Source organism: Rhinopithecus bieti, unplaced genomic scaffold (assembly GCF_001698545.2).
Source record: "Rhinopithecus bieti isolate Rb0 unplaced genomic scaffold, ASM169854v2 scaffold_4907, whole genome shotgun sequence".
Classification (NCBI taxonomy): domain Eukaryota; kingdom Metazoa; phylum Chordata; class Mammalia; order Primates; family Cercopithecidae; genus Rhinopithecus; species Rhinopithecus bieti.
Window position 1 is genome coordinate 759,320 of NW_016804501.1, and position 12,427 is coordinate 771,746.

A 12,427-nucleotide genomic window follows, 5' to 3' on the forward strand; every position below is an offset into this window, starting at 1 on the left:
TCCAGGGGGGTCACATCTACAAATCATAGTCTTAATTGAACACCTATTGTGGGTCTGGTAGTGTACAGGGGTTAAAAAGATGAAAATGTCCATAATTACGTGAGAATGAGATGATGTCTCATGAGGGTTAACAAGCAAGTCTGTGAAATTATCAGTTCTGCCTGTTGGGCTCAGTGAAGTTTCAGAGAAGATAGATGCTGGAGGTACACCTGGAAGGACCGGGTGGGACATTTCCAGGTTGAGACTGGTGGGAGAAAAACGGGATGACGTGTAGAAGGATGAGGTGGGACAGCGAAGAGTCTTCTGGAGGGGCCTCCTGTCAGCTGTCTGGGAGGCGGGAGAGCTAAGATTGGAGGGGCTGGCTGACAGTGGCCTTTGGGGCCCCACGAAGGCATGTTCCAAATAGGGGTAGACCTGGACGAGGGACGTGGACTCGCTGATCACCATCTGCATACTGTGGCCAGCCTGTTGTCACTGCATTTCCAGGTGACCGACTTAGCATCTTATATCTTCCGTTTGCAGGCTTGTGAGTGGCAATTCCATTGAAGAGAAATTGTTGAAAAATGGAACTAAAGATTTGATCCGAGAAGTGGCTGCTCAGGGAAATGACTACTCCATGGCGTTCTTAACTCAGGTACTCCTTATTCGATGAGAGTCCTTGAGGTGAGGCCTGCTGTGCGGTGCATGGAATCGCCTGGTGTTAGTGCACACTAGCGAGGGGCTTAGGTCTCCAGCTCAGGTCAGATGCACACTTGGACCTTGTACTGGGGAGTAACACACGTCTCTGTGTTCAGCGAACCATCCAGGAGCTGTTTGAGGTTTATTCTCCCATGGATGATGCTGGCTTCCCAGTCAAAGCTGAGGAGTTTGTGGTGCTTTCTCAGGAACCTTCTGTCACGGAAACCATTGCACCCAAAATTGCAAGACCTTTCATAGAGGTGAGAATACACTGAATCTGGCTGGAGAGTTGCATGGTGGGAGCCATCAGAACACCTGCACCTTCCCCTGGGCCTCTGAGTGCTCAGTCCCCACTCTTCCCTGGCCTGAAGCCCTCTTCCCATCCCTGCTTTTGGAGCCTCCCCACTCCCTTCTTTCCGTCATGGGGATTTTGAACTGCAGATACAAGTGAGGGAAATGGGGCGAAGGTCGGACCACAGGCCTGTCACTGAAGCAGTTGCTGCCGTCTTCATCCGCACTTTCCCACAGTCTCAGCTCCTTCCCCTCCCCATGGAAATCTATTCCTGCCTTCTCTGGAGGCTCTCCCAGCACTGCCCCTGCTCCCCTCCAGCTGGCTGTGTTGGCTTCTCCCTGAGCAGAGCAGCCACCAGCCTGCACTCAGGTGCTAAGTGTAAGGTGCCGGTTGATTGTGAAGACTGAGTGTATGAAAGAACACAGATTATCACGTTGGTACTTTTGAATGTTGACTGCCTGTTGAAGTGATGATATTTTGGCTGTCGGGTTATGTCAGTATTTTACTGTTTTGGCATGGGTACTAGAAGATAGAGGGCATGTTTGGGTCCTTTAATTTTTTTCCCTTTTGAGCGTGCTGCTGTGTGGACACATCATATACCTGTCACGGGGCCGCTGTTCCCTCCCCGTCCCCATGGCTGCCCGCCAAAGCCCTACAGCCTCACGTCCTGGAGATGGAGGCTTTTAGCTGCCTTCGTTCTCTGAGTCCTCTCCTCCTTCATGTGGCCCTGCCACTCCTCCAGAGCTTGTTCTGGGGCCCCCGTTTCTATGCCTCTTACCTTGGAAGGATTTGGTATCCCTGTGCATCTTTTTTCCTGCCCTGTTTGACTGCAGCGCATGACTGCATGGGCTTTTCTCTATGTTTTTCTTTTCTGTGAAAGCGTTAAAGACCAGACTGGGCACACTGCACAGCCTCTCAGCACCTGTCCCTCGACACGCGAGATTGAGCCTCCCAGCCTCATGGTGTCAGCCCCCTCATTGCCTGTACTCAGCCTGTTCTCACCAACTCTGATGCTGTCTCCTCTTCCATTTCTAAACATTACTCAGTTACTAAATAAGTAAGAAATACTTGGGGTATGACTGTCTTAGTCCGTTTGTGTTGCTGTAAAGGAATACCTGAGACTGGGTGATTTATTTTAAAAAGGGGGATGGGGCCGGGCGCGGTGGTTCAAGCCTGTAATCCCAGCACTTTGGGAGGCCGAGACGGGCGGATCACGAGGTCAGGAGATCGAGACCATCCTGGCTAACACGGTGAAACCCCGTCTCTACTAAAATACAAAACTAGCCGGGTGAGGTGGCGGGCGCCTGTAGTCCCAGCTACTCGGGAGGCTGAGGCAGGAGAATGGCGCAAACCCGGGAGGCGGAGCTTGCAGTGAGCTGAGATCCGGCCACTGCACTCCAGCCCGGGCAACACAGCAAGACTCTGTCTCAAAAAAAAAAGGGGGGGCGTTTATTTCACTCATGATTCTGATGGCAGCAGAGTTCAGGATTGAGCATCTGTCTGGTGAGGGCCTCAGACGGCTTCCATGGTGGCAGAAGGGGAGGGGGAGCTGCATGTGCAGACCACGCAGCAAGAGAGGGAGCGAGAGGCAGACAGCAGGCTCCCTTTAATAGACTGACCCTCACAGGACAAACAGGGCGAGACCCGTTCCCTCAACCCCAGAGCATGTCTATTCCTGAGGGATCCACCTATGACCCAAACCTTTGAGAATTTATAATGAAAAGCCAGTCTCCTGCCCTGCTCCCCACCCCACCACCACCCCGTTTCTCACATTTCTTCTAGAGTTTGTCTGTGTGTCATTTCCTTTACACAGAAATACCTTACAGATTGTTACCTATCGGGAGGTATGGATCAACCTCATTCTGTTTTAAGGAGGTAATACATGCATGAAGTTGAAAAAAAAAAACAACACAAAATCATAGCTGGGGCCAGGTGTGGTGGCTCAGGCCTGTAATCCCAGCACTTTGGGAAGCTGAGGCTAGAGGAGGGCTTGAGGCCAGAAGTTCAAGACTGGCATGGGCATTATAGTGGGACCCCATCTCTACAAGAAGAATTTTAAAAACCATGAGTGTGGTGGTGAGCACCTGTAGTCCCAGCTACTGGGGTGGCTGAGGCGGGAGGATCTCTTAAGCCCAGGAGATTAAGGCTACTGTGAGCTGTGATTGTGCCACTACACTCCAACCTGGGTGACAGAGTGACCCTGTCTCAAAGACAAAATATGCAAAGGACCTGACTCTGTGTGTCTCAAAGGAAAACATGTAAGTGGCCGATGTGTAGATGAAATAATGTCCAGCATCACTAATCATCAGGAAAATCAAATAAAAACCACATGAGGTACCAACTGGCACCTGTTAGGATGACTGTCATCAAAACGCAAAAGATAGCGAGTGTTGGTGAGGACATGGAGGAAAGGGACCTGTTGCACTCTGTTCCTGGAAACGTCATTGGCATGGCCACCATGGGAGACGGCAGGGAGCTTCCTCAAAAATGTAGAAATAGAGCTCCCACAGGATCCAGCAATCCCATTGCTGGGTGTCTATCCAAAGAGTTGAAATTGGTGCGTAGAAGAGGGGTCTGCACCCTCGTGTTCATCGCAGCACCATCCCAGCAGCCAGGACACGGAATCCACCCAAATGTCCATCGGAAGTCCGGGATTTTCCATACTGGCTCTGTTGTTTCCCAGCAGCATAGTATGTCAACACATAGATTCTTTGGAAACATACTTGTTGATTGTTTTACTGTGTGTCAGGCACTGTTCTAAGCAGTGGGGATACAGGATCGAAAAAAAGACAATTTCACCTTTCATGAAGCTTATATTCTAGTAAGGAGAGAGGCAGAAACCAAACCTAGTGAGTAAAGCATGTGATTTATTCGCACGAGAAGTTGTGAAATGCTGAGTCCAGGGGAGAATGTTGTGGTCACCACAGTAGACAGGTCAGTGTGGCTGAAGGGGTGGGGAGGGTGTGACCAGGTGGGGCCTGACTGCAGGGAGCCCTTGGAAGGGTTTGAGTCAAGCTGTGGTGCAGGGTCTGGCATGACCTAAGAGAGTCGCTCTGACTCCTTTGTTGAGACTCGGTTGTGGCAAGGCAGGGGGATCCTGGGGCCCAGTTAAGAGTCCCAGAGCAGTAACACTGGTGAGCAAGGCTGGTGAGGAAAGCTGGGGGACCTGCCGGGGCAGCAGGGGGGGGTCTTTGGAGGGTAGAGCCAGCAGGACTCCCTGCAGTGGGTGTGTGAGGAGGGTGGCTGCTCCTCACTGGCTTGACCAGCCCCTGGGAACAGAGAGGTAGGTTACCCTTGACCTTTTGCCAGCAGAGACAGATCCACGTTAGCGTGATGTGCTCGTACCTGCTGCACGGGGCTGTGGCTGTAGGATTCTTCTATCATTGGCAATGCTCATCAGAGGATTTGTGCCTGAAAAATGGTTTTAAGAAAAGTCCTTGTTGACATACAAAAACATACAGCAAGTGTACGCATCACAAAGATTCCAGGTGGAGAAATGTTCCATCAGTAGAAGCACCTGGTAGCTAGTATCTGGTGGAGGAGGAGGATGCGGCTGGCTCCTCAGAAGGCCGGTCCCCCATTGGTGCTGCCTCTTGTGAATTCTGACAGCATTCCCTGCTTCTGCACTTTCTCTACATGGGGCGCTGTTCCTTCGGGTCTGCCTTCTTGTTCTGCGCGGCAGTCGGTAACTCATTCTCATTGTTGTGTAGAGTTCTGTCTGAATATACCGCAGTTGATCAGGTCTGCGGCTCGTGGATGTGATGGAGTGGTTAATTGGAATTGTGCTCCTGTGGATGTTTCTATCCTTGTCTTTGGTAAGCACGCATGTGCAATTCAGGCTGCATACGTTTGACCTCAGCGGATGCTGTGGCTGCGCCGGGGATGCTCCCGCCATGGGGTTGTTCTGGGTGGTGGTGTGGAGGCAAAATTGGTGGTCCTGTCACTGTAGCTGCAGGGCGGAACGTGGGATAGTCTTATTGCGGTTTAATTTGTAGTTTTGCTGCTGATTGATGAGTTTGAGTGCCTCTTCATATATTCACTGGCAGTTTGAGTACTTTTTAAAGAAATGCCAAGTCTTTTCCCAATTTTTTTATTGGGTTTCTTTTTTTTTTTTTTTTTTTTTTAAAACGGAGTCCCACTCATCATCCAGGCTGCAGTGCAGTGGTATGATCTTGGCTCGCTGCAACCTCTGCCTCCCAGGTTGAAGTGATTCTCCAGCTCAGCCTCCCAAGTAGCTGGGATTACAGGTGCATGCACCACGCCTGGCTAATTTTTATATTTTTAGTAGAGATGGGGTTTCTCCATGTTGGCAAGACTGGTCTTGAACCTCTGACCTCAGGTGATCCACCTGCCTTGACCTCCCAAAGTGCTGTGATTACAGGCGTGAGCCACCATGCCCGGCCATTTGTCTCCATTTCTTAATGACTTGTTGGAGTTCTTTATGTATCCCAGATAAAAGGCCTTTGTTTGATACACGTGACATATCTTTCCCGTTCTGTGGTTTGCCTTTCTAAACGCTATATATTGATGAGCAGAAGTTCGAGTTCTGACACCATCCAGGGCCCACGTCTGCTGTCTTATAGTGGGCGCTTTTTGTGCTCTGCTGAGGAGATTCTCTGCCCACCTGAAGGTCGCTGTGCATCCTCCTCTCTTTTCTTCTACATGTTGCGTTGTTTGATGTTTGCTACTTAGGTGCACCAGCTATCTGGCAATAAGTTCTGTGTATAGTGTCGAAGTGGTGTTATATAACTTTGCAGGTTTTACCAGATTGCCCTGGAAACAGATTGTATCAGTTTTTAATTTGTATCTTCTAACTAAAAACCATACCTCCATGTCAGACGTCTTTTGCCCACATCTGCAGGTAACTATCAGATGTGTGTTCCTAGCTGTTTCTGCAGCTGAACAGTGGCGTCTCCTCATTCTAACTTGCGTGTCTTGCACTGTGATAAAGCTGTCTTGTATGTTTATAGTCATCAATGCTACATTTCGTGGTGGACTTGCTCCTGCTGCCATAACGTTGGGCTGTCCGTCTGCTGTCTGTTTCCTGGACAGAAGCCTCTGTCCTGCTGTGTCTGTCAGCTGAGGGCAGTGGTGTGCATCAGGTCTGAGATGGAGTCTCCTGGGCCTTTCTTGTTCTCAGAGCTTCTCTGGCCCTGGGTGCACGCTTTGCCTGCGTCAGTGCCCAGCTCTTCCATGGGGCCTGCCTGTCCAACTCGATAGTAAGGTTAGCAAGGCCCAGGAGATTTCCCGCTCATTTTCTGTATTCTCTAAGTGTGTTACCATTTTCACCTGTGAGAGGACCTCAGGGAAGGAGTGGTTGCTTTTCTAGAGAGCGGGTGATTACAGTGTAGGCATCTCCGTTAACTTTACACAGGACGGCTCTTGTTCAAACTACCCTCATTTAAAAAGTCTGTCAAGGCAAAATCTAAACTCAGACTTTCCTCAGGCCCTCAAGAGTATTGAGTATCTGGAGGAGGATGCCCAGAAGTCCGCAGAGGAGGGGGTGCCGGGACCACACACTGATGCTCTGTCCTCAGACTCTGAGAACACGCCATGTGATGAAGAACCGTCCCAATTAGAGGAACTGGCTGACTTCATGGAGCAGGTTTGGGCATGTTTTCCTTTACAACGACATACTTTAAAAATTTGACCGTTCTATAAAATATTTATTGTTTACTGCAAGAAAAATTACTTTTTTGATTCACATGCATGTTGGTGAGTGGGTTGTATAAGGAATTTGACTTTTATTAACTGGCTATTAACCCTATTCAAAAAATATACTTTTGGAACAGCTTACACCAATTGAAAAATACGCTTTAAATTACCTGGAACTATTCCATGCTTCCACTGAGCAAGAAAAAGCGAGAGACAGTGAGGTAAGAGAGTCAGCTTTTGGTCAGTGAAAAAAATCGCAATATTTTCAGAGTTAAGTTTGATTTAAAGTAAATGTGACTTCATTAAATTAAAGTCACAAAAGCCAAAACCCACAAGTTTGGAAATGAACTTAAAATGAAGAGAGTCTCGAGAAGCCCGTAGGGACCGTGGGGCTTGTTCACCCCTCGTAGGGACCGTGGGGCTTGTTCACCCCTCGTAGGGACCGTGGGGGCTCGGTTTCCCCCCATAGGGATCGTGGGGGCTTGTTCTCCCCTCAGTGTCTTTAATTTGATTTGCAGCAGGCTGCTGCTTGCAGGGTGACACGTTGTGGGTCGGTGTGTATAGAGAACATGTGGCTCTGAGACAGCAGGGAGACCTGGAGCGGGGACTCGGGGGCTGCTCTGAGCTGCGTTCCTGATCCTGAACGTTCCTGCTGCTCTCCCCATCAGGACGCAGTGATGACTGCAGTGAGGGCGTGGGAGTTCTGGAACCTGAAGACCCTGCAGGAGAGGGAGGCCCGGCTGCGGCTGGAGCAGGAGGAGGCGGAGCTCCTGACCTACACCCGAGAGGATGCCTACAGCATGGTACCTGGCCCGGGGCCCTCCTGCCCTCTTGCCCCCCTGCTGAGGGGCCCTTGTTCAGCCATGTTTGGCTGTTCAAAGTCTGTGTCCATTGACATGAGAAAATGCCTGGGAATTGTTACTTCTCATATCAAAACAACCTCACTCATGTTCTAAAAACACAGCTTTCTTAAAAATTGACACTTGGAGATTGCAGTTAGATATTGACCAGCTCTGATTAAAGCATTTATAAGTCTTATTATAAATAGTCATGTCGATCAGACTTATTTGGAAGACTTAATAAGTATGAAGGTACATGATTTGTGGCTTACAACATGACACTGAGACTTGGTGGAAATTAGAGCGTGCCGTGTTCCCTACAGGAGTATGTCTACGAAGATGTCGATGGGCAGGCAGAAGTCATGCCGGTGAGTGCTGCCCTCTCCCTTTGGGTCTGGGCGGGCAGCTTCCTGTGAGTTCCACATCTCATGGGCCTCCCTTCTCCATGCAGCTCTGGACCCCGCCCACCCCGCCACAGGACGACAGTGACATCTATCTCGACTCGGTCATGTGTCTCATGTATGAAGCCACTCCCATCCCAGAGGCTAAGCTGCCCCCCGTGTATGTGAGGAAGGAGCGGAAGCGACACAAAACGGACCCTTCAGGTGCGCATCCCGAGGGCATCGCGCGACCTAGGCGGGCCCTGGCCTGCAGAGTCCCTGCATGTCGGCCGCTGTCTGCTGTCTGCCTGTCTGCTGCAGGGCGAGGGCTCACACGCCGCCCACGGCCTCTCAGGCCCTGTGCACAAGTTCTGTTGTTTCCAATGAGGAAACCTTCATGTTTCCTTCTGACTGACTGTGAAGACCTGAGAGCAGGTCTGTCTTTGGCAGGTGCTTTCTGCGGCCTCTTTGCCCAGGCACCTCCAGACTTGCCCAACCGGTTTCCTTTGTCTTTTGCCTGCCAATGTGGAATCTCCTGGTTTACTGTCTTGCTGAAGACGGCCTCTCTGTTCAGCTGCAGGCAGGAAGAAGAAGCAGCGTCACGGGGAGGCAGTCGTCCCTCCTCGGTCCCTGTTTGACCGAGCAACACCAGGCCTCCTGAAAATTCGCAGAGAGGGCAAGGAACAGAAGAAGAATATTCTGCTGAAGCAGCAGGTGCCATTCGCCAAGCCCCTGCCAACTTTTGCCAAACCCACAGCCGAGCCTGGTCAAGACAACCCCGAGTGGCTCATCAGTGAGGACTGGGCGCTGCTGCAGGTAGGTGGGCGTGGTCTTTGTGCCAGCAGTCACGTGTGGTCATTTTTCTCCCTCACATCTGTGCTTCCAGCTCACTGTGATCACTTTGCGAGGAGTCTTTGGCAGGAGGGAAAACCTTCTGACTTAGGGTGTATTCGCCTGTTTTACCTGAAACCTCGTTCTCTAGGCTGTAAAGCAGTTACTGGAGCTGCCTTTGAACCTCACAATCGTGTCACCTGCTCACACACCTAATTGGGATCTTGTCAGTGACGTCGTTAACTCCTGTAGCCGAATCTACCGCTCTTCCAAACAGTGCCGGAATCGCTACGAGAACGTCATCATTCCACGAGAGGAGGGGAAGGTAAGCACGGTCTTGTTTGTCTTCCGAGGAGAACACAGGCAGGTGTGGTGGCTGTGGCCTGCAGTATCAGCTCCAGTTCTGCTCTTCACTGACTGGGCTCCTTCAGACTGTGGGTCTGCGGTGAAGTCCATCTCCTTGGGCTCCTGGTGGACCCAGCGAGGTCAGGTTCCTGCACTGTGCCTCGCCTATGGCATGAGCAGTGATGGAGGTGTTCACACTGTGCTTGGTGTTGGCAGCAGGCCTCATACCTGAGGTTTTATCTGATACCAACATTTGCACTGCCATTGTCATTTCTAAGATAGTGTAGGTGTCATCCGAATACTTGGCCGTATATATATGTATACATTTTCGCTTTGTAACCCAGGCTAAAGTGCAGTGGCATGATCTCAGCTCACTGCAAACTCCACCTCCCGGGTTCACACCATTCTCCTGCCTCAGCCTCCCGAGTAGCTGGGACTACAGGCGCCCGCCACCACACCCGGCTAATTTTTGTATTTTTAGTAGAGACGGGGTTTCACTGTGTTGGCCAGGATGGTCTTGATCTCCTTACCTTGTGATCCACCCGCCTCGGCCTCCCAAAGTGCTGAGATTACAGGCATGAGCCACTGCACCTGGCCGATATATATACATTTTCAACAAGGTTTTGGATGAATGAAAAGACCTCTCACTGGGTTTTGATCATGGCATACTTAAATGAGGGTGTCATCCAAATACTTGGTCATATATAGACAGACATTTTCAAGAAGGTTTTGGGTGAGTGAAAAGATAAGCTGTCTCGCTTTGTTTTGATCATAGCGTACTTAAAAGTCTGTTACTGGTACCTCTGCTATTCCGGTACTGAATGACTGGCTGGCTGCAATGGTTTGACAAACGTAATATTTCCTGTTTCAGGGTTAACTATAAGTATTGCAAGTGTTTGTTTACATATAGTATAGTCAAATCATTGGTCTTTCATGTAAGAAGTCAGCTGTGTGGTTTGTAGCTTGACCCAGGAAGAGTCCAGGCAGCTGGTCAGTAACATGTAGGCGTGCGTGTGGCGTGCCTTCCCTTGAACTGAGTAATCAACTCTCCGTTGTGCATCTGGCTTTCTTCAGGCGGCTCCTTCTTGCTGCTTGCCTGCCTTTCTCGCCTCAGGACCGCATCCAGAGCCCCCACACCAGCAGCGTCTGCATGCTCTGCTGTGCCCACGTTGCCGGTGTCCACAGCCCTCGGGGGATGTGCTGTCTCACTTCCAGGGCACTTGCCATGCTGGTGTGTGGGGACCACTGCCTTTCAGTTCACCTCGTGGAGCCCATCCAAACAGGAGCTGTGGGCATGTCTTACTGCATGGGACAGGGTGGGGCAGATATAGTAGAGGCAGCATCCAGGACTTTTACTGTATTTACTTTTGTTTCTAATTTGTGAGAATTACATTTTCTCCATAATAGCCAGATCCATCCTCAGGATGCAAACATCACACTTAATTTATTTCTGTACCCACTCTTTCAGTCATCTCTCTTCATTTTTCTAAAAATACTTGTCTGAAAATAAAGCATTTTTTTGTTGTTGTTGAACGTAGAAAAGCAAATTTTCTTTGTAATACCACTTTGTGGTCCCTTCACCAATAAGACTTCCTGGAATCTTGCATTAATTAGGTTTTCTGTGTTTTGGAAGCGTTTGTATTAATAGTCATTACTTTATTATGGAAAAAAGTAAAGCTAAAATATTGTCTTCTTTTATAGCTGATTTATGAAGCTAATCCAGAGAAAAAGGCAAAATATTTGTAAAGTTTGAGGGTGATGTTCTTTTTTTTTTTTTAGACAGGAGTTTCACTGTTGTCGCCTAGGCTGGAGTGCAGTGGCATGATCTCGGCTCACTGCAACCTCTGCCTCTCAGGTTCATGTGATTCTCCTGCCTCAGCCTCCCGAGTAGCTGGGATTACAGGTGCATGCCACCACGCCTGGCTAATTTTTATATTTTTAGTAAAGATGTGTCCTCTACTGCTAGAAGAATACCCTAAATTTCACCAGGTTGGCCAGGCTACTCTCGAACTCCTGACCTCAGATAATCCACCCACCTCGGCCTCCCAAAGTGTTGGGATTACAGTCATGAGCCACCACCCCCAGCTGCGGGTGATGTTCTGAATAAGTTGGAACATTTTGTTAAGAGCCTGTGCACAGAAACGTAGAGTAAGATTCAGTCTTAACCTATATTTTAGGAATCAACAGAAACCTGAGACCTAGAATTTTCTCCAGGGCCTCTCCTTCTGTATGTAGAGGCCATGACTCTTTGCATTAGAGGACCCCACGGTGGCTTGTCGAGCTCCCTAAAGGGCATCCTGAGCCTCCGTGTCCCTCACGCCCTGTGGAAGCCCATGATGGTGACAGTGGTCAGATGTGTGCGTGAGTGGGACAGCCCCACCTCTCAGAGCCTGCGGGACTCCGGCAAGCCATGTGGGACGGGGCATTCATGCCTGGTTAGAGCCTGCACAGGAGCTCTGTTACCAGACACACAGTCTTTCCGCCTCTGGCCTGGCTCAACCTGGCCATCTAGCGTCTTGTGTGATAGACCTGGTCTTACTCTTATGCACCCCTTCTCCCTCCTTCCCTTTGCTTACTCTTAGGGTGACAGAAGGAGGAGAATGCTTCCCGGTATGGTGCAGTGTTCTGGGAGGAGACTGCTATGGCCTTGCACATTGGTTTCCAGTTCTGGTTGTCCTTAGTGTTGCCTTCAGAATTTAGGGCATTCCTCTAGCAGTAGAGGACACGTGTGCACACAGACATGTATGCTTGTACATGCGCAGACACACCTGTACCTGGGCCTGTGCTGCTGTGTCATGTGAGAGTCTTGGTTTTCGCCTTGGCACGCACTCTTTGACCAGAGTTTAGAGGAGCTTGGGGGAAGAGCCCTGGGCAAGGAAGGAGGTGCTTGAGCCCTGGTCTTGACTTGTCACTACCTCTGTAACCTTGCACAGAGAGTATGCCTGGGACGGCTGTTCACTTCACAGGACAAGGAGTTTCTTTAAAATTCTGCAGGATGCTAAGATGTCTTGGGAGCAAGTAGCCCACAATTGAGTGGCCCGTTGTTTAGCTGTGCAATTTATGAAGGAAGGACTGCCAGGCATAAGCACTGCTGAAGACCCCCAAGAATGTACTTTGAGACATCGCTGGGCATGCGCCAGCCTCACTGTCCACCATGGGCAGAGGACAGTGGTGTCCGTGGCGGTCCACGCTGCCCCTTGGTGTTGCCGGGTGACGGCTCACAGCCTGCTCCACACGGTTGCCTGCTGTGTGGCCTCGGGCACTTTGCACTCCTATTTTGTTCCCTCTCCCTCTCTGGGTGATTATGGGGCTTATGTAAGAGAACACCTGGAAAGGGTTAGCGTGGACTGGGGAGTGTCATAGCAGTCGGCTGTGACAGCCACTTAATGCCGCTGCTGTTGGGTTAT

The 12,427-nt window shown here is 50.2% G+C and overlaps 1 protein-coding gene across 1 annotated transcript in view; it reads left to right on the forward strand.

Moving 5' to 3' along the window:
* The window catches only part of EP400 (E1A binding protein p400), a 140,473-nt gene that overhangs the window by 97,654 nt on the left and 30,392 nt on the right, over window positions 1-12,427 (forward strand). The window contains 9 exon segments of the mRNA XM_017868826.1: window positions 523-634; window positions 795-938; window positions 6,417-6,575; window positions 6,763-6,846; window positions 7,294-7,428; window positions 7,788-7,832; window positions 7,916-8,069; window positions 8,419-8,660; window positions 8,827-9,000. Of these exon segments, the coding sequence (XP_017724315.1) occupies window positions 523-634; window positions 795-938; window positions 6,417-6,575; window positions 6,763-6,846; window positions 7,294-7,428; window positions 7,788-7,832; window positions 7,916-8,069; window positions 8,419-8,660; window positions 8,827-9,000 (1,249 nt within the window).